This window comes from Aethalodelphis obliquidens, unplaced genomic scaffold (assembly GCF_003676395.1).
Source record: "Aethalodelphis obliquidens isolate GAN/ISIS:26980383/991018 unplaced genomic scaffold, ASM367639v1 scaffold19, whole genome shotgun sequence".
NCBI classification, from domain to species: Eukaryota; Metazoa; Chordata; class Mammalia; order Artiodactyla; family Delphinidae; genus Aethalodelphis; species Aethalodelphis obliquidens.
In genome coordinates, this window is record NW_020837963.1 from 3,220,195 (window position 1) to 3,245,119 (window position 24,925).

General features: G+C 44.0%; 1 protein-coding gene across 1 annotated transcript in view; it reads right to left on the reverse strand.

The window, feature by feature from the left end:
- The window catches only part of LOXHD1 (lipoxygenase homology PLAT domains 1), a 202,399-nt gene that overhangs the window by 103,277 nt on the left and 74,197 nt on the right, over positions 1 to 24,925 (reverse strand). Inside the window, exons 13-17 of the mRNA XM_027118420.1 lie at positions 19,318 to 19,472; positions 17,742 to 17,902; positions 6,733 to 6,809; positions 4,350 to 4,546; positions 1,753 to 1,945 (exon numbers count right to left, since the gene is read on the reverse strand). Coding sequence (XP_026974221.1) covers positions 1,753 to 1,945; positions 4,350 to 4,546; positions 6,733 to 6,809; positions 17,742 to 17,902; positions 19,318 to 19,472 — 783 coding nt within the window. The remainder of the gene's footprint in view (positions 1 to 1,752; positions 1,946 to 4,349; positions 4,547 to 6,732; positions 6,810 to 17,741; positions 17,903 to 19,317; positions 19,473 to 24,925) is intronic.

The window sequence follows — 24,925 nt, forward strand, 5'->3', positions numbered from 1 at the left end:
AAAGGCAGCGAGGACATCATGAAATTTCAGAATGCTAAGGATAGAAATAGGATCCTATAGGCTTTTAGAGAGAAAAAACCCAAAGTGTTGGGTAACAGAATGGCATCAGACTTCCCAAATGCAACCCTGGGAGCTAGAAGATGGTAGAATAATTCCTTCTAAACTCTGAGCTCGAACTCAGAATTCTCTAACAAGCCAAATTATGGATCAATGGTGACAGTAGACCAAAGACATTTGCAGACATTCAAATTTTCCATTGCAGTGGAGAATGTGTTCCCTCTAAAATGAGGGAATAAACCAAAGCAGAGGAAGGCATGAAATCCAGGAAACAGGAGATTTGACCCAGATGAGAGAAGAATGGAATGTCCAAAAGATAGTAGAAAGGAAGTCTCAAAAGGACAGCTTCATGGCAGCCTAGAGAACAGGACAGAGTCTCCCTTGAGACAGGGAGTGGGGGAGAAGAGTACAGAGAGGAAACCAACAGAATTCCTGTTGGGTTTGAACATATGAAAAGAATTTTAGTTCTATTGGGAAGATGGAGATAAGATGGTGTAATGGCAGAATTATGTACCCCCAAAATTCATATGCTGATACTCTAACCCGTAGTATCTCAGAATGTGACTGTATTTGGAGACAGGGCCTTCATAGAGGTGATTAAGTTAAAATGAGGCCATTAAGGTGGGTCCCAATCCAATGACTGGTGTCCTTGTAAGAAGAGATTGGGACACAGACATGCACATGCACACAGGAAGACCCTGTGAGAGACAGTGAGAAGGTGGCCATCTGCAAGCCCAGGACAGAGGAAACCCAACCTGCTGACACCTTGATCTTGGACTTCCAGCCTCCAGAACCGGGAGAAAACACATTTTTGTTGCTTAAGCCACATAGTCTGTGATATTTTTTATGGTAGCCCTAGCGCACTAATGCAGATAGGTGGGTATACAGATGGGTATATAGAAATATAGATGGGTATATCGAAAACTCTGCTAATGAATAAATGAGGCTATTATTAACTCCAGAAAAAACAAAAAGTTGTCTAAAAATTAAATTTAATTGTTATAAGTAGGTGTCAGTAGTGAAGAATATTTACATGGTTATAATATGTACAAATCAAATATTGATTATTGAAGGCTGGAAGGAGGGGATTGTGTGTGTGCATGCATGTGCACATTCAATAAAAATACGTATTCAATAAATATACGTTGAATGGTCTGTTTTGCTCATGGTTGCCTCTGCAAAGCCTAGGGCAGCGCTGGCACAGAGAAACATTCAACGTATATTTATTAAATAAATAAATGAATAAACAACTTATCTCCTCCCCAATCTTCCCGGGGGGAAGACTATTTCTCAAACTCCTCTTGAACACAGGGCTGACAAGCTATATTCCTTTTTTTGGCCGCGCCACGCAGCATGTGGGATCTTAGTTCCCTGACCGGGGATGGAACCCATGTCCCTTGCAGTGGAAGCATGGAGTCCTAACCACTGGACCTCCAGGGAATTCCCAGAAAGTATATTTCTTAATAAAGTCATTTGCTGCCTTTATCCCCCCAAAAAATGTTTTATCCGTTGAGTCCTCAGTCTCCTCATCTGTAAAAGGAGCCCCGTTTCCCTCCCAGAACCCTGGTACCAGGGACAACTGGAAGCTTCCCCCCTTTGAGACAAGACCCAAGTCGCCCACAGTCCCTCCTCCTTCCCTGCTGCCCCACCCTACGGGGAACATTGTTGACAGTCCCGCCATGGCCACCTCCGTACGTTTCTGGATGTCCACGACATCGCTGGGGTACAGCTCCACCTCCAGGCGCCCATCGGCCTTGTTCTTGTCCAGCCAGCGGTTGGCAGGGAAGATGTACTGCTTGCCTTGTCGGGGCACATGGATCTGGATGCTGCCCAGGAACCAGCTGGCGTTCATGCCCGTGTTGTCGTGCCCGACCACCAGCCGGTTGATCTGGAAGGAAACCCAGGGTGCAAGTGAGCAAGGAGCCACTGTGTAGAAACCTTCATCCCTCCATCCCTACCCACCCCCAAACACCGGCACAAATGGCCCTCCTCAACCCGGTCTCCAGTTCCTTGGGAGGCGCAGGCTTAGCAGGAGGAGGCTGGGTCCCAGGCTTGCCTGCCCCCAGCCAGCCAGGGCACCAGGGCACCACCTCTGCTGCCTGGAGCCTCTGTCCTCAAGTCTTTAGTCCAGCTCACCTCCTGGGTACATTGTGAGAAACAAGTGTGGGAACAGGTGTGGCAGGAGCTTTGAAAGCTCCAGTATGTACTGAAAGTTAGGTGGTGGACTTCCTAAGAATGCGGTGAATGCACGGGAAAGCAAACGTTCAAAATATTAACCAACAGCTTCTGACAGCCACGCTGGTGATTTGGCTTTGTTTTGTTTTAAACCATCCACTATTGTACGTATTTTTACATGTCTTCTTCGACACACCCATCCTACAGGTGATAGAATATGCAGACAACCTCTTAGGGCTCTGTCATTCTGTGTCCAATTCCTCCTCTCACTCTTAGCACTGAAGTGCACTTTTTCCCTATAATACTCCATAGTTCAGTTGCTTCACTATTTTATATTTTATGTTAATCTTTGCCCACAAGTAACATAGATGAGCGCATAAATGATCATGTTACCATCCTTAAATGTACCTGGCTCTTCAACATTCAAATGACTTTTATGTTTTTTTTTGAAATGCTGTATACAGAGCAATTCTAACATCAGATGGAATTATCAGATGGCCTTTGAGATCCCTTCCAGCACCCCCTAGATCCTCTTCGTGGTGGTTTGGAGGAATGACGCTTGCCGTGAGTCTGGTGCCCAAAGGCTAGGTTTAGAAAATTGTCCCTGTAAGCCTTGCTCTCACTCTTTTGCATACTAAGTGCACCTTTGCAGCTGGTAACGGAAGCACTATCGCAGCTGAGTGCATGTAGCCCGATCCCCTGGAATTGTGGGAAGGAGACCAACTATATCTACAGACACAGCTTGAGAGCCTTTGGAGTGTGTGCCAAGGGGCACGGGAGAGCTTCGTTGTCTTTCTGTGGTGCTGGGACTGTGACAGAGCAAAGACTGGGACAGGTATTTTCTACCTGATGTGACAGAAAGCACCTTAATGGCAGGGACTGCCTGTCAATTCCACAACGACCAGCACCGGACGTGAGCAATGGTTCAGTCCATAACAGCTAGTGTTTATTGAACACACTACTGCATGTGGGTGTTACTAACATAGTTAATGCTATAACAATCTCATTGGGATCCCTTTTGATAGTAATGAGGAAACTGAGACAAACAGAGATGAAGTAACTTGCACACGGCAGGTACGTGGAAACACTGGGCTTCAGACCCAGGCAGTCAGCAGCCTGAAACCACGCTCCCACCCTCTTGGCCACACTGTTTGTTGAGGGGGTTTCAGAAACACGAGAAGGGCCCTAACGCCCTCCCCCATCCCTCAGATGTCTCATTTATCTGTTGGCTGTTGCCAGAAATCCTTAGTAATGCAAACAGCATTTCAGTCTACAATTATTAATTCAGCTTAAAATGTAAATACATTTTGATCAAGGAAAATCTTGATTTAAGCTCATTACCTTCAAGATATAAATGACTGACATGAGATCATTCCCCAGAGCACCTGAAATAAGGTGAGGCTCACCAAGAGGGGAAGGGGTTAGCAAAAGGGAGGTTGTAACCCTCTCAGTTTCCACAAGCCACCTCCTGAGACGGGCAGGTGATAACATGAAGCCCAGCTCAGACATTTCTAGAAAAGTCTCCAACACTTGAGTGCAGGCAGTCAGATCCACACTTCTCCAGGTGAAGTGCTCAGACCCCTCGCAGCAGGGCCACCTGGAGACATGATGGAGGGAGACCCTTGGGGGCCCCATCCTCTAAGGCAGAGTCTCTCAGGTGTGGCCTGGGAGTAAACACTGAAACGGGCTTCCTGAGCGTCACTCTGATACACACTCTAGTTTGGAATTGGGAAGTATTTTCAGTCCCTCTTCACAGCTTTTCCTCCTCTCTTCCTTCCCTGTACACCACAGTCCCCTTCTCCAGTGTTTGGGACCCAGGTCCATCAGTCCTGGCTATGGAGGTAAAGGAAATGTTGGGATTACAGCCACTAAGAATACATCTTCAAGCCCCAAAGAGATTCTGGAAGCTTGACCACTGTTCACATGTCTTCTGCTGCTCCAGGTCATAACTGGAAAACAACGTACTTCACTACCCATGCCCTTGGTCATTTTTTTCCTTCAAAATGGGTTCATCTGTGTGTCTGCAAGTGTGTGTGTGTGTGTGTGTGAATCCATGTGCAGATACACGCAGGTGAATGGGTAAGATGCCATCACATGGTCTCAGGAAGAAGACTTACGGGTCCAATGTTCAGGGTCTCCAGGGTGAACTCATCCACCCGGCCACGTTCAAAGTAGTCTTTCAGGTTGTTGTCAGAGACAAGAAGATCTTGCTTGATGGTGTCAGATTTGTCCCCATAGAGCTTGATGTAGACTGTAGAATCTGTGCTGGCCCCAGGGAGGTCCCCTGTCTTCAGGCTGATGTGATAGCGGAAGTCTGAACAGCCCGAGGCAGGAGGAAGGAAGGGAGGGTTTAGTGCAGGGTGAGCGGGAGGGAGCGTGGGGCAGGAGGCTGTTCCGCCAGGTCTGGGGTGCTCAGCTGGGGGTTGGGAGCCCGGGGTCTTGCTCTCTTTATGTAACCCTGAGACTGGGGGGTGGCTCCCGCCAGCCCCCCTCATCTCAAAATCAGAATTCTAATACCTGCTTGGCCTGCCCCATGGGGTGTGAATGACCTGGGAACAGGAAGACTTGCAAAGAATACTAAAATGTAAGAGACAAGGATTTAAAGCAAACACCTCATGCAATTTCTTGTCTGACGGATGAAGAAACTGAGGCAAAGGGAGCATCTACCTCCCTGCAGACAGTGTGTAGCACGTTTACACGGTGTTAGTGCTGAGTGTTCTGACCTCGGTTTTACAGGTGAGGAATTTGAGCTTCAGAAGATAATGTATTTGGCTCAAGATGGCAACAGTTAAGAAGGAGCCAGCCTAGCATTACACACTAGGCATTCAACATTAAGCATATTTGAGAGTTGTTTTTACACAGTCATTTAAGAAAGTAACCTTGTATTCATTTTTTAAAAATTGAGAAAATTGAGAAATGGAAGCTGAGTTTTAGCAAATAAACTTTCTGGCATGATATTGAAATAATCACAACTACTTTCTTTGAACTATTATGTATTGATGTTTATATATTAAAATAAAATAGTTGGAGATATTTAAAAAAAAGAAGAAGAAGGAGTCAACTATGAGGGAAACCCTAACATGGACCCCGTTCGGCCCCGTTCTCAACTGAAATGCCATGCTGATGCTACTCCATCTTATGACCTAGAAAGGTCTTCACCGTCTGTCCACAAGGGAGGATACAAAGGCCTGGTAAAAGGCAAGTCCTGGGATAACCTGAGCCACGACCCCAAGTCCTATAGGTTTGTTGCAGGGTATGGGTCTTGGGAATGAGGAGGGAAGCACTGAGAAGGCAAGTGATGCTAGTTCCAAGGCCCGCTGTGCATGGCTGTCTCAGGGCCTTCCAGCACTGGCAAAAAAGACTCAGAGAAAGGCAGCTGAGCACAGCTGCTGGGGGGAGAGCCCTACAGACCCGCCAGGCCCTGGTAGAGGCCAGACCTGTGGGTATGGCCCAGACCCACTCCTCCAGGGACACCTGAGGGCACCGAGGAAGTGGCTTTTGTCCTTCTTGCTGTAAAGATAGAGCAGGAATTGAGAAAAAAAGACCTCGTCTTTACACCATTTTCCATCTAAATCCTTTCAAAAGTTCTGACTTGGGAGTGGAGAGCCTGAAGGGTCCTTTCCATGTGGTAAAGCAGGGCTTGCTGGAGTGGAAAGGGCAAGGCAGGGAGACACAGACTCCTGGGCACTGGTACCAGCTCCACTGCTGGGTGCAGACCTGGCTGTACTAGGGGATCCCCTTGCCACAGGCATGGGTCGTGTGTCTAATGGGGGCATTAGTTCATCTCTTAAGGATCATCCCAGCTCTTAAATTCTGTAATTCTGCATTCAGAGAATGTAGAATTCCAACTCTTGAATTTTCTATCTGACCTTACAAAGATATTTAGCTCCACCAGATGTGTCCCCATCTGACAAATGGGCATAACAACATCAGCTCTGCCTACCTTCTGGGGTTATCGCAGGGCTCACATGAGATAATCAATGATAAATATGAGGTCTTGTAAAAGAAATGAGGTGTTGGTATTACTGAGGATTCTGGGTATGTTTCTTTTAAACTTTGTCTAATGCTCATGATCAAACCAAGGCACTTGAAGAAATAACACCATTAAGGAAAGCTGTAAGTCCTCCAGGATAATTCTTGGCATTGAAAACAATGTTTTCATTGTATAGCCCCTTCCAAACGTGTTTATCCTCTCCAGGCCCTGAATGATAGGTACCCCCAGCAATGGGCAACATTAGCCTGTTACTGCCCTTGTTACTGTCATTGACAGAGGTCCACATGCGTCAGGGTCCCACACTGAGGGCCATAACGCAGCTGTGTGCACAGCGCAGACAGACAGATTTCCAGATCCTCCCTCAGAGCCTCTTCCTCTCCACCCTGCCCAGTGCTGCCTCTGTGGAGTGAAGGGCATGTGTTTTCCCCAACTGCCTTCTAAGCAGCCAAGGGAGGGCGTCTGTCCTGCCCAGGGCACACCTACCACCTGTCCTCAGGATGACTTACTCTTCAGTGTCGCATTGCTGTCGCTGGGCAGCAATTCTCGGACCAACTGCCCATCATCCTTATCCTTGTCCAACCACCTGCTGGGCAAACGAGGGGCTGTTAGCTCTTTGAGTGGGGCAGCCTGACAACCAACCATCACACAATTCATGCAGAGTCACCAGGAGGCCAGAGCTTTGAACTCAGCAAAGGGAAATGGTTCTACCAGAGCTCAGAACAAAGGATCCCAACCCAGACTAGGGAAGGAGGGCTGCCCTGGGGAGGTGATATCTGGCTGAGACTGGAAGGATGACAAAGAGTTAACCAGGAGAGGAAGGAGGCGCATTCAGAGTGAACAACATGCTAGGACGGAGTGGAGCCTCCAGGAGCAGACGGACAGCCAGTGTGGATGGAATGGAACGAGTGAACGGTGCAGTGCTGGCAGATGAGGCTGGAGAGGTGGCAGGGTCACTTGATGTGGAACCTCGGTAATCATGGTAAAGAGTCTGTCCTAAAAGCCATGAACACCTGTGTCATCGTTATCATAAAAAAAACAACCCACCTCTTTTTCTAAGAGTCCATCATGTGCGTAGCACTGTGATGAGAGCTCTGGGGTGGGGAGAAGGCAGAGAAGATGCACTATGATGAATAAGACACAGCCCAGCCCCTGGAGAACCTGCAGTCTAGTTAAGAAGGCAGGACAGACTGGCTGAGGTACCAGAGACCAAGACAAGGATGGATGTTAAACCAAAGTAAGTGCAACAGAAGTGTAGAGAAGTGAAAAGGGCTCATGGTGAAGGGCCATTGATCTGAGTCCTCAAGGATGAATGAGATTTGCCAACAAGGAGAAGCTGGGTCTGGACCCTGCACGGCTGGGATTTGAGGGCTATGACTCATCAATATGTCGGAGTGGGCCATGGCATCTGCCAGTGAAAAAGACATTGGACCAATCTGCATGAAAAGCACTGCTCCCACAGAGCACAGAGACCCAGGCTGGGAAATCAGACAATCGTGCAAGCACGAGTTATCCAGGCCCCAGTACCCAAGGCAGTCTGTGATATGGGCTGATGGCAAAAGAAAAGACACCCTCAGTGTTCTCCAGGGCAATGGGGAAACCAAGGTACTTTCTTCTTGACCATTTGTCTACATCTTGGTGCTTGTCTTTGCAGCCCACTCCTATTATACTCCCTAGAGGGAGGCAATCCCTGGGCCACAGAACCTATCAAAGGAAGTCAAAGCACTGTCTCCTCTCCAGCGCTCCCAACATGGAGCTCAGGCTTCTCTAAACCACAGTCCTCTCTGTCAATATACTACTCCCCTCCCCAGGGTCAATTCAGGCAACACTGTGGTCTCTCACATCTCTTCGCTCTTGCCCTCCCCCACTAAGTACATGATCTTACATTCCCATGGGACCTTGCTATCAGCTGGCTGTTAGCTACCATTGACTACTACACATAAAATAGATAAGCAACAGGATCTACTGTATAACACGGGGAACAATATTCAATATCCTGTAATAGCCTATAATGGAAAGTAATCTGAAAAATATAATTGAATCACTACCTGAGACTAACACAATATTGTAAATCAACTATACTTCAATTAAAAAAAACACTAGCTGACAATTAAGTTGTTATGCTTCCCATGAGCTTTCATGCTGTGAATCTAGAACACCAAAAACCGTCTGAGATTATAAGACATTAAGGTACAAACTCATGGCTTTGATGACAGAGTAAGGGAGAGATTTTGGGGAGCAAGGGAGTGCTGACTAGAGCTCCTCAATCAACCTCTGATTGTCCTGCTGAGGTCACTGCAACATCTCCCACAGACTTGGAGACCATGGAGGAGGAGGCAGTGATGTGGCCCTGTCAGTGTGCTCACAGGGACAGGGAGGGTGGATAGTCAGCAGACCACTGGCCATCGCAAAATCCCATCTGCTCTCCCTTCTTTCTCTCCACCACTTCTCCATCCCCAGGCCCTCCCCAGCAGCAGAGGAAACCATGACTTGTCATTTCAGTTTCCACCTAAATACTTGCAGGATATTAATAGGTATTTCCAAATATAGTCATTTTCTTTCAGCTTCAAACACTTCAGCCCAGTTTCAGAGTGAGATGTTGCTAAATGAATAAGCCAGTCTGCTGGAGATTTTATTACTCTTTCTCTGGGCTCACAAAAATGTGCAAGTATGCACACGTGTGCACACACACGTACATACATGAACACACACACAAAAACATGCACACACATAAACACATGCACACACACATAAACACATGCACCTAAACACACACGTACACACGTAGGCACACACACACACACACACACACATAAACACACACACATCTACCATAGCTAAGATGCTCACCGCTCCCTGATCCTGGCAGAGAAGTTCTGATAAATAGGCCTGGTTTGTTCTCCTCTCCCAGGAAGTAAAATAATAGCTCAGGTGAAGAAAGAAGCAGTTTGTGAGCCCAGGTTCTAGCTCCAGGTTCTTCAGAGTCCTCCTGGGTCCTGAAGCAGCAAATGCCATCACCACACACCTCACCAAGATATCAGAATCCATTTTCTAAGCCTCTTAGATAGCCTCATCCACCAGAGGGCAGACAGCTGAAGCAAGAAGAACTACAATCCTGCAGCCTGCAGAATGAAAAACACAATCACAGAAAGATAGACAAAATGAAAAGGCAGAGGATTATGTCCCAGATGAAGGTATAAGATAAAACACTAGAAAAACAGCTAAATGAAGTGGAGATAGGAAACCTTCCAGAAAAAGAATTCAGAATAATGATAGTGAAGATGATTCAGGACCTCAGAAAAAGAATGGAGGCAAAGATTGAGGAGATGCAAGAAATGTTTAACAAAAACCTAGAAGAATTAAGGAACAAACAAACAGAGATGAACAATACAATAACTGAAATAAAAACTACACTAGAAGGAATCAATAGCAGAATAACTGAGGCAGAAGAACGGATAAGTGACCTGGGAGACAGAATGGTGGAAATCACTGCTACAGAACAGAATAAAGAAAAAAGAATGAAAAGAAATGCAGACAGCCTAAGAGACCTCTGGGACAACATTAAATGCACCAACATTCTCGTTATAGGGGTCCCATAAGGGAAAGAGAGAGAGAAAGGACCCGAGAAAATATTTGAAGAGATTATACTCAAAAACTTCTCTAATATGGGAAAGGAAATAGCCACCCAAGTCCAGGAAGTGCAGAGAGTCCCAGGCAGGATAAACCCAAGGAGAAACACACTGAGACACATAGTAATCAAACTGACAAAAATTAAAGACAAAGAAAAATTATTAAAAACAACAAGGGAAAAATGACAAATAACATACAAGGGAACTCCCATAAGTTTAACAGCTGATTTCTCAGCAGAAACTCTATAAGCCAGAAGGGAGTGGCAAGATATATTTAAAGCGATGAAAGGGAAGTACCTACAACCAAGCCTACTCTACCTGGCAAGGATCTCATTCAGATTCGACAGAGAAATCAAAAGCTTTACAGACAAGCAAAAGCTAAGAGAATTCAGCATCACCAGACCAGCTGTGCAACAAATGCTAAAGGAACTCCTCTAGGTGGGAAAGAGACTAGCAACTTAAAACAACCTTGTACATATATAGACTGCTATATCAAAACATCATGGGAACAGCAAACCCAAAACTACAATAGATATACACACACAAAAGAAAAAGCAACAGAAACACAACACTAAAAATGGTCATCAAACCACAAGAGAAGAGAACAAAAGAGGAAGGAAAGAAAAAAGACCTACAAAAAGAAACCCAAAACAATTAAGAAAATGGCAATAGCAATACACATATCGATAATTACCTTAAGTGTGAATGGATTAAATGCACCAACCAAAAGACATAGACTGGCTGAATGGATTTGAAAACAAGACCCGTGTGTATGCTGTCTACAGGAGACCCACAGCAGACCTAGGGACACATACAGCCTGAAAGTGAAGATATGGAAGAAGGTCTTCCATGCAAATGGAATTCAAAAGAAAGCTGGGGAAAAAAAAAAAAAAAAAAGAAAGCTGGAGTAGAATACTCATAACAGACAAAATAGACTTAACAATAAAGACGGTTATAAGAGACAAAGAAGGACACTACATAACAATCAAGGGATCAATCCAAGAAGAAGATATAACAATTGTAAACATATATGCATGCAACATAGGAGCACCTCAACATATAAGACAAATACTAACAGCCATAAAGGGAGAAATTGACAGTTACACAATAACAGTGGGGGATGTTAACACTCCATTTTTATCAATGGACAGATCATCCAGACAGAAAATTAATAAGGAAACACAAGCTTTAAATGACAAAATAGACCAGATAGATTTAATTGATATTTATAGGACATTGCATCCCAAAACAGCAGATTACACTTTCTTCTAAAGTGCACATGGAACATTCTCCAGGATTGACCACATCCTGGGCCACAAAGCAAGCCTTGGTTAATTTAAGAAAATTGAAATCATATCAAGCATCTTTTCCGACCACAATGCTATGAGATTAGAAATGAACTACAAGAAAAAAAAACTATCAAAAACACAAACATGTGGAGGTTAAACAATTTGCTGCTAAACAGTTTGCTAGTTAACAACCAATGGATCACTGAAGAAATAAAAGAGGAAATAAAAAAATACCTAGAGACAAATGAAAATGAAAGCACAACCATCCAAAACCTATGGGATACAACAAAAGCAGTTCTAAGAGGAAAGTTTATAGCAATACAATCTTACCTCAGGAAACAAGAAAAATCTCAAATAAACAAGCTAACCTTACACCCAAAGCAACTAGAGAAAGAAGAACAAACAAAACTGAAAGTCAGTAGAAAGAAAGAAATCATAAAGATCAGAGCAGAAATAAATGAAATAGAGACAAGGAAGACAATAGCAAAGATCAATGAAACAAAAAGCTGGTTCTTTGAAAAGATAAACAAAATTGATAACCCTTTAGCCAGACTCATCAAGGACAAAAGGGAGAGGACTCAAATCAATAAAATTAGAAATGAAAAAGGAGAAGTTACAACTGACACTACAGAAATACAAAGGATCACAAGAGACTACTACATGCAACTGTATGCCAATAAAATGGACAACCTGGAAGAAATGGACAAATTCTTAGAAAGGTACAGTCTCCCAAGACTGAACCAGGAAGAATTAGAAAATATGAACAGACCAATCACAAACACTGAAATTGAAACTATAATTTAAAAACTCCCAACAAACAAAAGTCCAGGACCTGATGACTTCACAGGAGAATTCTATCAAACATTTAGAGAAGAGCTAACACATATCCTTCTGAAAGTTTTCCCAAAAATTGCAGAGGAAGGAAGACTCCCAAACCCATTCTATGAGGCCACAATCACCCTGATGCCAAAACCAGACAAAGATACCACTGAAAAAGAAATTTACAGGCCAATATCACTGATGAACATAGATGCAAGAATCCTCAACAAAATACTAGCAATTCAAATCCAAAAATACATTAAAAGCCTCATACACCATGATTGAGTGGGATTTATCCCAGGGGTGCAAGGATTCTTCAATATCCACAAATCAGTCAATGTGATACACCACATCCACAAATTGAAGAATAAAAACCATATGATCATCTCAAAAGATACAGAAAAAGCTTTTGACAAAATTCAACACCCATTTATGATAAAAACTCTCCAGAAAGTGGGCATAGAGGGAACCTACCTCAATGTAATAAAGGCCATATACAACAAACCTACAGCTAGCATCATACTCAATGGTGAAAAGCTGAAAGCATTTCCTCTAAGATCAGGAATAAGACAAGGATGCCCACTCTCACCACTTTTATTCAACATAGTTTTGGAAGCCCTAACTACAGCAGAGAAGAAAAAGAAATAAAAGGAATCCAAATTAGAAAAGAAGAAGTTAAACAGTCACTGCTTGCAGATGACATGATGTTATACATAGAAAAGCCTAAAGATGCTTCCAGAAAACTACTAGAGCTCATCAATAAATTTGGGAAAGTTGCAGGCTACTAAATTAATACACAGAAATCTGTTGCATTTCTATACACTAACAATGAAAGATCAGAAAGAGAAAGTCAAGAAACAATCCCATTTCCCATTGCATCAGAAAGAATGAAATACCTAAGGAGACAAAAGACCTAAGGAATAAACCTACCTAAGGAGACAAAAGACCTGTACTCCAAAAACTATAAGATGCTGATGAAAGAAATTGAAGAAGACATAAACGGATAGAAAGATATACCATGCTCTTGGATTGGAAGATTAAATATTGAGAAAATGACTATACTATCCAAGGCAATCTACAGATTCAATACAATCCCTATCAAATTACCAATGGCATTTTTCACAGAACTAGAACAGAAAAACCCTAAAATTTGTATGGAGACACAAAAGACCCCGAATAGCCAAAGCAATCTTGAGAAAGAAAAATGGAGCTGGAGGAATCAGGCTTCCTGACTTCAGACTATACTACAGAGCTATAGTCATCAAAACAGTATGGTACTGGCACAAAAATAGACCTATAGATCAATGGAACACGATAGAAAGTCCAGTAATAAACCCACGCACCTATGGTCAATAAATCCATGACAAAGGAGGCAAGACTATACAATGGTGGAAAGAAAGTCTCTTCAACAAATGGTACTGGGAAAACTGGACAGCTACATGTAAAAAAATGAAATTAGATCATTATTTAACACCATACACAAAAATAAGCTCAAAATGGATTAAAGACCTAAATGTGAGACTGGACACTGTAATACTCTTAGAGGAAAACATAGGCAGAACACTCTCTGACATAAATCACAGCAATATCTTTTCCAATCCATCTCCCAGAGTAATGGAAATAAAAACAAAAATTTAAAAATGGGACCTAATTAAATTCAAAAGTTTTTGCACAGCAAAGGGAACCATAAACAAAATGAAAAGACAACCCACAGACTGGGAGAAAATATTTGCGCATGATGGGACCGACATGAGATTAGTCTCCAAAATTTACAAACAGCTCATGCTGCTTAATATCATCAAAACAAACAACCCAATCAAAAAGTGAGCAGAAGACCTAAATAGACATTTTTCCAAGGAAGACATACGGATGGCCAAGAGGCACATGAAAAGATGTTCAGCATCGCTAATGATTAAAGAAATGCAAATCAAAACTACAATGAGATATCACCTCACACCAGTCAAAATGGCCATCATCAAAAAATCCACAAACAATAAATGCTGGAGAGGGTGTGAAGAGAAAGGAATCCTCCTACACTGTTGGTGGGAATGTAAATTGGTATAGCCACTCTGGAGAACAGTATGGAGTTTCCTTAAAAAACTGAAAATAGAGCTACCATATGACCCTGCAATCCCACTCCTGGGCATTTATCTGGAGAAAAACATGGTCCTAAAGGATACATGCACCCCAATGTTCATTGCAGCACTGTTTACAATAGCCAAGACATGGAAGCAACCTAAATGTCCATCGATAGATGAATGGATAAAGAAGATGTGGTACATATATACAATGGAATATTACTCAGCCATAAAAAAGAATGAAATAATGACATTGGTAGCAACATGGATAGACTTAGAGATTGTCATGCCGAATGAAGTGTCAGACAGAGAAAAATATCATATGATATCGCTTATATGAGGAATCTAAAAAGAAATGATACAAATGAATGTATTTACAAAACAGAAATGGACTCACAGACTTAGAGAATGAACTTATGGTTACTGGAGAGGAAGGGTGGAGGGAAGGGATAGTTAGGGAGTTTGGGATTGACATGTACACGCTGCTGTATTAAAAAGGATAACCAACAAAGACCTACTGTATAGATCAGGGGGAAAAAAAAAAAAGAATCCATTTTCTAAAAACTGTGTGAACTCTTAAGTGTTTGGGGGCATGGAGAGCCCTGGGGTATGTCAGAGGCTTCAGCTCCTAGTCAGCCCTACGATCACCAGCAGCAACAGCATCGCCTGTGTCATCAGCAGACTTGGCTCCTTTCAAAGTGCAACCGGATTTCACCCTCATAATCACCGTAAGACACTTGCTGGTTGGGAAGGCACAGAAGACCAGAGAAGTTAAGAGCTTTGCCCAAAGTCACATAGCAGGTAGGTGGCCAGATTCCTGGCCCTTGCACCACGCTCGTGGCAATTCAGCCAGTGTGGACACTCAGACTTCTTCCTCATCCCCTTTTCACATTCCCCCTCTTCTTCCTCACCTGTCCCAGGGCTCAGTCCTCATTTTCTTCATCCACACTCTCCCTAAAGGATCCCCTCCATTTCCCTGACTTTAAATTCCATCTCTATGCTCTCATTTCCTGAATTTATTTCTCAAGGCCTGACTCTGCCTACTTGATGCACAAGCATCTCAAAACTAACATGGCCCCACTGGACCTGCAGAGTCCACCCATCCCCAACCCTCAGCCCTCGCTCCCCAGGCTTCCCATTTAGGTAGAGAGGGTGACCTCTGCCCACCTACTGAAGGCAGAGACCTGGGGTCTCCAATTCTCCTCTCTCTTAGTGGCAGGTCCTATGAACTCCACCTCCAGGATCCACCTGTGGTGTAGCCCTTCCCCCTACCTTCGCTGCCACCACCTGGGGCCAGGCTGCCAAGTTACGGGCTGAATTGTGTCCCCCCACAAGGAAAGATCTGTTGAAGCCTTAACCTTAGTACCTCAGAATGTGACTTTATTTGGAAATAGTGTCCTCACAGAGGTAATTGAGTTAAAATGAGGTCATTAAGGTGGGCCCTCATCTAAAATGACTGATATCCTTATAAAAAGTGGAAATCTGGACACAGAGACAGACACATACAGAGGGCAGACAATGTGAAGACAGAGGGAGAAGATGGCCATCTACAAGCCCGGGAACACCTGCGGTTGCCACAAGCTGAGAGGCGTGGAGCAGACCCTGTTCAGAGCTCCTTCGGGAGAGCATGGTCCTGCCGACACCTTGAGTCTGGACTTCTGGCCTCCAGAACTGCGAGGCAAAATTCTGCTGTTTAAGCCACTCAGTTTGTGGTACGTTGTTACAGCAGCCCTAGCAAACTAATACATACAGTCATGGACCCCACAACACCTCCTGCCATTCTGTTTCCTCTCTGGACTCCCTACCACCTGTCCTCCACGCAGAAACCAGAGGGAACTACCCAAAATGGAAGAGCCCCACCAAGCCCTCCTGATATGGGCCTCTGCCCACCTCTGACCCCACCAGGTGGCTTTCTCCTTTGTCCACCTGCTTTGGTCTCATTGGAGTTCTAGAACCCTCAAGCTCTTTCCCCTGGCACTCTCCTTTTCATCCTGCAAGAAGTCAGCCTAAATGTCCCCATGAAGACAGACCCACCCACCTTCTCCATCTCTGACCCACCCTCTCCATCTCAGCGTGGCCTCTCCAGCAGCTGCTGCCACCACTGTGCGTTTCCTCCAGCCCACTCCTCAAAGTCAGCAATTGTGGCTTTCTTAGTGTATTCGCTTGCTTATTGTTTAGTTCCCTTCCAGACAACAAACTTCATGAAGACAGGGGGCAAGCGTATATAAATGCTTCATAAATATCTTTTGAGTGGATGGGAATAAAACAAGGAAGCCTGGTCCATCCAGCATCCCAGCCGGGCAGCCTCCGGGTCCAGCAGGGAGCAAACAGGTCAGTGTTGAGGAGACACCAGAACTCTCCCACCCCCTCCTTCTTCGTGCTCCCTCCCCATGTGCCAGGCAGCCCTTACCAACCTCTGCGAACCCCCTCCTCAGTCCCTTGCCTCTCATCACTTCTCCAGCCTGGATGACCCACCCTCCCTTCTCTTCACCATCCATTCACTCTCCCATCTTCCTTCCAGGCCCAGGTCCTGTCTGCCTCTCTTGAGAAGCCTTCCCTGGCTCCCCAACCCTTACTCGGAGCCTCTTTCTGTCTATCAGTGCCACTGACTTGGAGCTGCCTGCATCATTACCTATCTTTCCAATATAATCCTCTTAATACTAACAGTGGCCATACTTTGAAGACTGTAGATGCTTTTGTCATGGACAAAAACATTTCACAATCATTGTGCCCTGGGATTGCCCCAGTGGCCCTCCATAGCTGGGAAGCTGCTCTTCCTGGGCTGGGGTGGTGGTAAGCAAATCAGCTGTAGCAAATGTGTCTGCATGCACATGTGTGCACGAGTGCGTCTGTGTGCCTGGTAGAGAAAGAGCAATGCATTCGCCACCAGGCTGTTAGGCAACCTGTCCCCATCCACTCCGAGGAGGGCTGCCCTTAGGCGAGAAGCCTGGGCCAGCCCTAAGGAAGTGACCTTGGACACGCACGCAGCACCTCGTCCATAGGTGCAAGACTCAGCTTGGGCCTGGGATTTGCAAAGCCTCGTTGATCCAAAGCTCCAGTTAAGCGTGTACCTCCCAGACATTGCTACGGGTGAATGGGAATGGCCAACCACACAGCACAAACAATGCTGGTATTGTTCCTCATTATAGAAATGTCTCTATCAGGAACGTTTGATAGAGCCCAAACTGGCTGTGAAAGAAATCCAAATGCTTAAGACAAAAGAGAAAAGAAACTTTACCTCACTAGTAAGCTGGGATAAGGAAATGAAAACAAAGTAAAATATCTTGACAAGATATTAAAAGGGAAAAGATGTGGTAGAAGGCCATCCAAATGGGGAAAAAACGCACCTTTAATTCAAAAGTTTAGTTCAGCATGTAACAAAGCCTCTGAGGTAACTCTCAGTTAAAGTCTGAAGTTGTCATATTTTATCACTGAAAAATGCCAGCATTTCGGTAATTAATAGACTTCGTAGCAGCACCACACTGGGACACCAGTGCTGTTGTTCCGTCACCTGTGTGTGCTGGGGGTGGCGGGGATACGAGGCCCAGGTCTAAGTGCCACCAGCAGGGCCACCTGTTTCTCTGGACCAACTATATCCTTAAGCTATGATTTTGCTCCCTGCACCTGGAATAGGCTGAGTCTTCCCAAAACTAAGGCCCATAACCTAAGCTGGAGAAAATCAAAACAGACAGGACTCATGTACCTGAGACAAGGGAACTCCACGTTGTCGCTCTCGGGCTGCCCCTCCTCTCTCACCAGCACCCGATCCAGGAACCAGCCACTGCCGCTGCCTTTGCCGTCGTGTCTGACCCTCACCCGCCTTACCTTCCGCATGGTGACGGACTCAATGGTGAACTCATCGGCCTTTGTGGGGAAGACAGCAAGGCCAGTTAGACGGTGGCTCCCCTGGGACCCAAACACCAAGGGAAGACACAGGCCCAGAAATCCTAAAACCCATAGCCAATGGGTTGGGCTATTGGTCTTTCACAGGTGGGCCAGGGGCTACCCATAAAGAACAAATTGCACCTGTCCCTCAATTTCTCCCACTGGACTATGTTCGATGTCAAGTTCCCAACAACTGAGATCTGTATTTTTGGATAAACGATGGCCGTTCCCTGTGATCTCCTTTTAAAAGGCAAATCCCCTAGGAGGATTAATAGATTAAGCTGTTATCAGTCACTAATCATTTATCATGAATTAATTCCTTGGTTAATCTCTGGCTCCTTGCTACAGAAGGACACTGGCTCCCTTTTGAGAAAGGGAATGATTAGGGGGACCAGTGGTCTTATTAATTTCACAGTTTTGCCTGCCAGTGAAGCAGCAGGAATGCAGCAGGGGCTGCAGACTTGCCAAGTCTACACAAGTGTACCTGGGGCCCTCTGGGAACAGGAACTCGAGGGTGGGATTCATGAAGGAAGGAATCAGAAGATGTAGAAAGAAAAGAGTAGGAAAGGGTGGAGAAAGACCTCCACTTGAATTCCAGGGCTTGCCCTGCCCTTGCTAAGGAAGAGGTGGCAGAGGAAGGAGAGGACCAAGGCTTACCAAATCTCTTCACCTGATGAGCAAACTTGGGTCTCACATTATTGAACTATGACTCTTAACTGAGCACCTACTGTGTGCTGAGGGCCACGTCTGCTGGCAGGCAGTACATCTGTCATCTTTAATCCTCACAACAGCCAGCCACAGGTAGGCATCCTTTCTCCCATTTCAGACACAAGGAAACTGAGGCTCAGAGAATGGAGGGTCTGGCCCCGATCCTCCTGACTCTTTCCCCATTGTTTCACACAGCCTCCCCAGTAAATCCAGGTGATGGTTGGGGAAACCAAAGGAATCACCCAGCACGTTTGTAATGAGGCTAGGAATAGAACCCAATTCTCCCACTTCCATGTTTAGCGTCTTTCCTGATTTCTCTTTCAAAAAGGAAATGAAGAAGTTGCCACCAGTGGTCATGCCTAGTGGAGATGCAATGTTCCTTCAGGTGTCCCAGCTTTCAGCATGCCTGGGACCTTCAGTCCACACATAAGGTGTCCAGCTTCCTTCCCTGCCCACCCCAAGTGTCTTCCTGCTCTGCCCTCTTCTCAAAGCTAAGGTGTGGGCCAGCTCCCAGTCTTAGGAGCCTGGTGGCTGTCATGCACGTAGTTCCCTGTTCGCACACCCAGAGACAGCCTCCCTGATGGCCGAGGCACCAGTACCAGTGATCAGCTCTACTTAGAGCAGAGAAGATAAGGGAATGGGAAGGGGTGGGGCGGGGCTGAGGGAGGTGCACTGCTGGAACTTACGTTGCCCTTCACAAACAGGTCGGTGTTATTCCTGCAGTTGTAGAGCAGCCGCTCCCCCGTGTCCCCCACATCACCAAAAAGGCAGAGGTAGACGTTGGCATCCGTTCCCGCACCTTCAAGTTCCCCAGTGCACACTGTCACGCGGTACCGGGCCACTGGCAGGCAGAGAGAGGGACACAACTAGCTGGCAGCCCCCTGCTCCCAGCACTGGCCCTGCTGCTCCCCACCTCTGAGCACTGCCTCCCCCTCTCCCCCCGGCTCTCATCTGGGCTGACCTTGCTCATTCTGCCAGCTGCCTCACACCAGTCAAGGGCCAGCTCATCTGTAAATCCCTTGTCCCAGACAGACCAGAGGTTCCCAATCCTGGCTAACTGTCAGAATCCCATGGGAAACTTTTATAAGAATTCAGATTCCTGAGCACCACTTCAGACTTCCCAAATCTTAGTTTCCAGAGTGGGACCCCTAAAACTGCATTATTTACAAGCTCCCCCAGGGGACTCTGGTGGAGTTGGCAGTGTTTGGGGACCACAGGTCTAATTCAAACATTTTGGCACTTGATTCCATCCAACCCAGTAGACTTTTTGCCTTAGGTTGTCCTCCAATTCATGAGTCCTGTCTTATTAAGAAAAGTAAGATAACTTTTCTTTTGAACAAGAACTGAGCCTTCCCTTCTCTTCAGAACTCCCCAGTGCTATGGACATGCCAGGAAGAGAAGCAGAGAGAAAGGCACAAAGTGCAGCTGCTATGGGAAGGGCAGCATCTTCTTCCCATGTTGAAAATGTACAGTGGAGCAGGCAAACCTGCATCTGGCACATAAGGCCTTACTTCCTAAGCTAAAAGTGAAATTCATTCATTCATTCATTCATTCCTTTGCCCAATATCTGTTTACTGAAGCCTAGTGAATGGCAGGCATTATTATAGGTGCAGGGATTCAGCAGTGAGCAAGACAGACTCCTGTTCAATGGCACTTATATTAAAGTTGAGAATGGAAGGGTGGAGAGGAGAGATGGACAGTAAAATCATAAATCATGAACAGGAAAATTTCTGAGTTGTATCTGTAACAAAGATAGTATAATGGAGTGATGCCACAGGGTGTGATGGAAGTAGGGAGGTGTGCAGTAAGGGGGTGAAGATGATTTAGAGATGCAGAAAAGCTTGCTGCAAGGAGGCAAGGCTTGGACTAAAATGTTGGTGATAGGAGCCAGCCACAGGCGTAGTGAGAGAAGAGGGTGCTGGTAGGTGTGAAGCCCCAGTTTGGAGATGAGCAGCTATGTTTCAGGAGCAGAGAGAAGGCCAATATGGCTGGAGTGGAGGGAGAAGGAGGGGATGAGATGAGGCCCAGAGGTGGACAGGGTTAAGGTAAGACATGTGGCTTCCTTTGTGTTTTTGTTTTTAATACAACAGGAAGCCTTTATAGGGCTTTAGGCAAGGAGGTAACTTAGTCTGATCTATGTTTTAAAGAGCATTTGGCTGCCATGTGGAGAACTGATTGTAGGGGAAAAAAGAGTGAATCAGAGAGGCCAGTTAGTGGAATAATTACAGTAGTCTAGAAAAGAGAGGAGGATGCCTAGGACTGGGGGTGCAGTGGAGATGGAGAGAAGTTGGTAGATTAGAGATATATTTTTGAAGTAGAAACAACAGTACTTGGTGATGGACTGGATAGATAATTGAGGGAAAGAGAAGAACCAGGGATGATTCCTAGGTTTCTGGCTTGGGCAACTAGGTGAATAGTGTTAGCAACAAGCCATAGGGGCACTTGGGGAGAATGATGGGTTTGGAAATAAAAATCAATGGTTGTTTATTCATTATAAATTTGAGATGTTTATTAGATGATCATAAAAAGAGGTCAAGATGGCAGTTGAATATGTGTGTGGAGGGTCAGGAGTGTTGACCTGACTTTGGTCATCATAGGCATATAGATTCCATTGAAAGTCACAGGACCAGATGAGATCCCCTATGGAGAGTATTCAGACAAGGACTATAGAGGGATACCAACATTAGAGGTCAAGCCCAGGAGAAGCTAGCAACTCAGATGAAAAGCAGCAGTCAGTGAAGCAGAGGGATTTTGCTCTGAACCTAAAACTGCTCTAAAAAGTCTATTTTTTTTAAATGAAGGGAATATTAAGGCATTCCCAGATAAACAAAAACTAAAAGAATTCATCACCATCAGACCTGCTCTACAAGAAATATTAAAGGGAGTCCTTCACATTGGACATTAAACTGTAACTTGAACACACCCAAAGACATAAAGAGAACCAGGAAAAGCAATGACTTAGGTAAATATATAGACAGTATACTTTAATATTTGTTTGTAACACTTTTCCTCTCAAATCTTATATAAAAGACAACTCCAGGGCTTCCCTGGTGGCGCAGTGGTTGGGGGTCCGCCTGCCGATGCAGGGGACGCGGGTTCGTGCCCCGGTCCGGGAGGATCCCGCATGCCGCGGAGCGGCTGGGCCCGTGAGCCATGGCCGCTGAGCCTGCGGGTCCGGAGGCTGTGCTCCGCAACGGGAAGAGGCCGCAGCGGCGAGAGGCCCGCGTACCGGAAAAAAAAAAAAAAAGACAACTCCATAAAGCAATAAATATAAAACTGCATTGGTGGGTTTATAATGTACAAAGATATAATCTGTATGGCAATATAACACAAAGGAGGTGAAAAGAAACAAACCTACACTGGAGCAGAGTTTTTGTATATTATTAAAATTAAGCTGGTATTAATCTGAACAAGAATGTTATAAGTTAAGATGTTAATTGTAATTCCCTGGTATAATTCCCTAAGTGTAATTCTTCCTACTAAGAAAATAACTCTCACTATATATACATATATGTATATGTATATATATTAAAAGAAACAAGGGAACTAAAATGGTATTCTAGAAAATATCTATTTACCACAAAAGAAGGAAGAATAAAGAAACAACAAAAAAAGACAAGATATATAGAAAGCAAATAGCAAAATGGCAGACATAAATCCTGCCATATTAGTAGTTACATTAAATGTAAATGGACTAAATATTTCAATCAAAAGGCAAAATATGGTGGTAATCCTGCAGAGACAGGATGGGTCTCCCTACTCCAAATTTGCTCAGCTATCAAGGCTGATGATACCACGCATGTACCAAGAGTGAATATAAAATGATTATTCACATAATGAGCAGTTCTGGGGAGAGCATGATAGGCCCTCAAGCAGGTCCAAAAATGGCTGGAGACAGCAGAGAGGGATGACTGGTTTGACATTTTATGGTGGTTAAGGGGTGAGAGTTTCTTCACATGGGTCCTTGTATGGCTTGAACTTTCCACAAGTGTGAAGGAAGGGAGCATCCAGGCTTTCTTACCAAATTGCCCAGACATGAGGCAGAAAGCTACTGGTGTAACTGGAAAGCTGTCAGCAGTCAAATATGAAAAAGAAGTCATACTCCTTATTACACAGAGATTGGCAGAATAAATAATGCATCTAACTATCTGATATATGGAAGAGACACACTTTAGATTCAGACACAAATAGGTTGAGAGTAAAAGGATGGCTCAAGAAGAAATAGACAATATGAATAAATTTATAACAAGTAAAAGATTGAATCAGAATTCAGAAAGCTACACATGAAGAAAAGCTCAGGCCTAGATGTCTTCACTACTGAATTTTACCAAACATGTAAAGAAGAATTAATACCAATTCTTCTCAAATAAAGTAGAAGGAAATACTTCTGAACTCATTTTGTGAGGCTAGCATATCCCTGCTCCAAAACCAGATAAAGATACCACAAGAAAAGAAAACTACAGACCAATGTTATGAATACAGATGCAAAAATCCTCAAAAAAATATTAGCAAAACAAATCCAGCCCCATAAAAAAGAACTATACACCATGGCAAGGTAGGATCTATCCCAGGGATACAAGTTAAATTTCTGAAAATCAAGTAATGTAATATAACATATTAATAGAATAAAAAAACAAAAAGCATTTGACAAAATTCAACACTCTTTCATGATGAAAAATCAACAAACTAAGAATAAAAGGGAACTTCATCAACCCATAAAAGTCATCTATGAAGTACCTACAGCTGACATCATATTTAATGGTGAAAGAGTGGATGCTTTCCCCCTAAGATCAGGAACAAGACAAGGATCTCTGCTCCCACCACTTCTCTTCAACACGGTATTGGAGGTTTTAGCCAAGGCAATGAGGTATCCAGATTAGAAAGAAGTAAAACTATCTCTATTCATGGATGACATGATCTTGTATATTGAAAATCATAAGGAATTCACTAAAAACTATTAGAACTAATACGAGTTCAGCAAAGTTGTGGAGTACAAGATCAATATAGCAAAATCAACTGTATTTCTATTACCTTGTAATGAACAATCTGAAAAAAAAAATTAAGAAAACATTTCCATTCAAAATAGCATCAAAAAAAATAAAATAGGGCTTCCCTGGTGGCGCAGTGGTTGAGAGTCCGCCTGCCCATGCAGGGGACACAGGTTCGTGCCCCGGTCTGGGAAGATCCCACATGCCGCGGAGCGGCTGGGCCCGTGAGCCATGGCCGCTGAGCCTGCGCGTCCAGAGCCTGTGCTCCGCAATGGGAGAGGCCACAACAGTGAGAGGCCCGCGTACCACAAAAAAAAAAGACAAAAAAAGAATAAAATAGTTATGAATAAATTTTTAAAAACAAGTGAAAACCAATTACTAAGTCATGGAGATGTAATGTACAGCATGGCAACTATGGTTAATAATACCATATTGCATATTTGAAATTGCTAATACAGTAGATCTTAAAAGTTCTCATCACAACAAAAAAATTATGTAACAACATGTTGTGATGGATGTTAACTAGACTTACTGTGGTGATCACTTTGCAATATATACAAATATTGAATCATTATGTTGTACACCTGAAACTAAATATAACATTGTAAGTCAATTATACCTCAATAAAAAAGAAAAAAGTGAAAAACTTAAGCTCTGCAAACTAAAAAACTGTTGAAAGAAATTAAAGATGTTCACAGATTGGAAGACTTAATATTGTTAAGATGGCAATACTTCCCAAACTGATCTACAGATAAAATGCAATCTCTATCACGATCTTAAATGATTTCTTTGTAGAAATTGACAAGCCATCTCTAAAATACATATGGAATTTTAGGGAACCCAGAATAGCCAAAACAATAGCGAAAAAGAATAATAAAGAAGAATAACAAGTGTTGGCAAGGATGTAGAGAAATTGGAACTCTCATACATTGCTGATGGAAATGCAAAATGGTGCAGCTGTTTGAAAAATAGTATGATAGTTTCTCAAAACTCAAAACAGAATTACCATACCGCCAGCAATTCAGCTCATAGGTGTACATCCAAGAGAAATGAAAACATATGTCCACAAAAAAACTTTACATGAATATTCATAGCCACATTATTCATAATAGCCAAAAAGTAGAAATAACCCAAATGTCCATTAACAGTTGAATGTGGTATATCCTTACAGTGAAATATTATTCAGCATTTAAAAGAAATGAAATACAGATGCATGCTACAAGGTGAATGGACATTAAAAACATTATGCTGAGTGAAAGAAACAGATACAAAAAGTCATATATTAAATGATTCCATTTATATGAAA